A 1,371-nucleotide genomic window follows, 5' to 3' on the forward strand; every position below is an offset into this window, starting at 1 on the left:
GTAAGTGCTTCGTTGTACAATAAACTGTACATTGGACAACATTCCTTGCTCAAGTCTGAGCTTGCCCATTTCTCCAATAAATGCATAAAGGCTGCAATCTAGCGATGATAAACGCGAATGACAAATAAAACAAAAAAATAACCATGCGATCCGAACAACATAATAAATTCTAAAATAGTCGAACTTAACCACGTCCTTGAACCCCTAATTAAAAGCTACCTCATACGGTTCGCGTACCATTTAAATTTCGTAACCGCGCAGGAGATCGGCAAAAATTTTAATAACAAAGGGCATAGCCGATTAAGATGGTCAAAACTGCCCTTAGAGGGTTTTCAATGGGTCATATACCGTTCGATAGCTGACCAATAAAAACTCATCTGTGCAAAATTTTAACACTGCTACTTGTCCGTGAGGGTAGTTACAGGCTATCGAACGGTATATGACCCATTGAAAAACCTCTAAGGGCAGTTTTGACCATCTTAATCGGCTATGCCCTTTTGAAACGCGGGCGATCGGTCGAAATAAAAGCGGCGCGCGTCAACCTAGAAACACGGCATCGGCCCCATTGAAAAACGTCCTCCGTGGCGACGCGGAGGACAGGTTAATGGGGCAACGTGTCATGCGGGCCCGTCATTTCGCGTCACTTTCACTCGCCGCGATTTATTTTCCGCGTGTCGTATGCGCGTTAACGTGTAACGTTAATTAACAACGGTGACGCGGGCGTTTCGTGCGTAAGAGAGAGAGAGAGAGAGAGAGAGAGAGAGAGAGAGAGAGGGGGGGGAGGGGGAAGGGACGAGAGGCAGGGAGAAGGGTTCAAGCCGTTGAAAGGGGACGCGAGGAGAGATACGAGACGGTAGAGTCACGCAGATTATTTCGCGCGTGTCTGCGAGCGCACGCACCGCGCGAGCGAAAAATGAAGGTGCACCTATACGCGGCCCGACCTTGTGCCAAATGCCGCTTCATCCTCAGCCAGGGACACCCGATCGCCGGTTACCTTTGTCGTTTTTCTTTTTCGCGTGTCGCCTCTCTCGTTCGATCCGTCAACGGGGACCTTGATCGCGAGCGTCGAATTCCCCGAAATATTTGCCAAACCGTCGGCTACCGGCGCGACGCAACCAGCGCCGCTTATTTGCTGCATTTGCGTTTGTCGCGTATCATCGAGACCGGTACACTTATTATTTCTTTCGGAGACTCGATATTTTTTATAGCGAATTTATTTCTGGATTAATTTTAGTTTTATTGTTTCTGAGATTTATGAAGGGCTCGTTGTTATATTTATTTTATCATGTTAGTGCTAGGGCTATCGACCTCTAATCGCGTCTAATGTACATTTTTTTATAACAGAGGGCACTGTTAAAAATCATAAAATTA

The 1,371-nt window shown here is 46.7% G+C and overlaps 1 protein-coding gene across 1 annotated transcript in view; it reads right to left on the minus strand.

Annotated features, from left to right (window-relative positions):
* Window positions 1-86, minus strand: part of LOC144478233 (uncharacterized) — a 12,737-nt gene extending 12,651 nt beyond the window's left edge. The window contains exon 1 of the mRNA XM_078195982.1: window positions 31-86. Within this exon, the coding sequence (XP_078052108.1) occupies window positions 31-86 (56 nt within the window). The remainder of the gene's footprint in view (window positions 1-30) is intronic.
* Between the last annotated feature and the right edge of the window lie 1,285 nt (window positions 87-1,371).

Source organism: Augochlora pura, chromosome 2 (genome assembly GCF_028453695.1).
Source record: "Augochlora pura isolate Apur16 chromosome 2, APUR_v2.2.1, whole genome shotgun sequence".
Classification (NCBI taxonomy): domain Eukaryota; kingdom Metazoa; phylum Arthropoda; class Insecta; order Hymenoptera; family Halictidae; genus Augochlora; species Augochlora pura.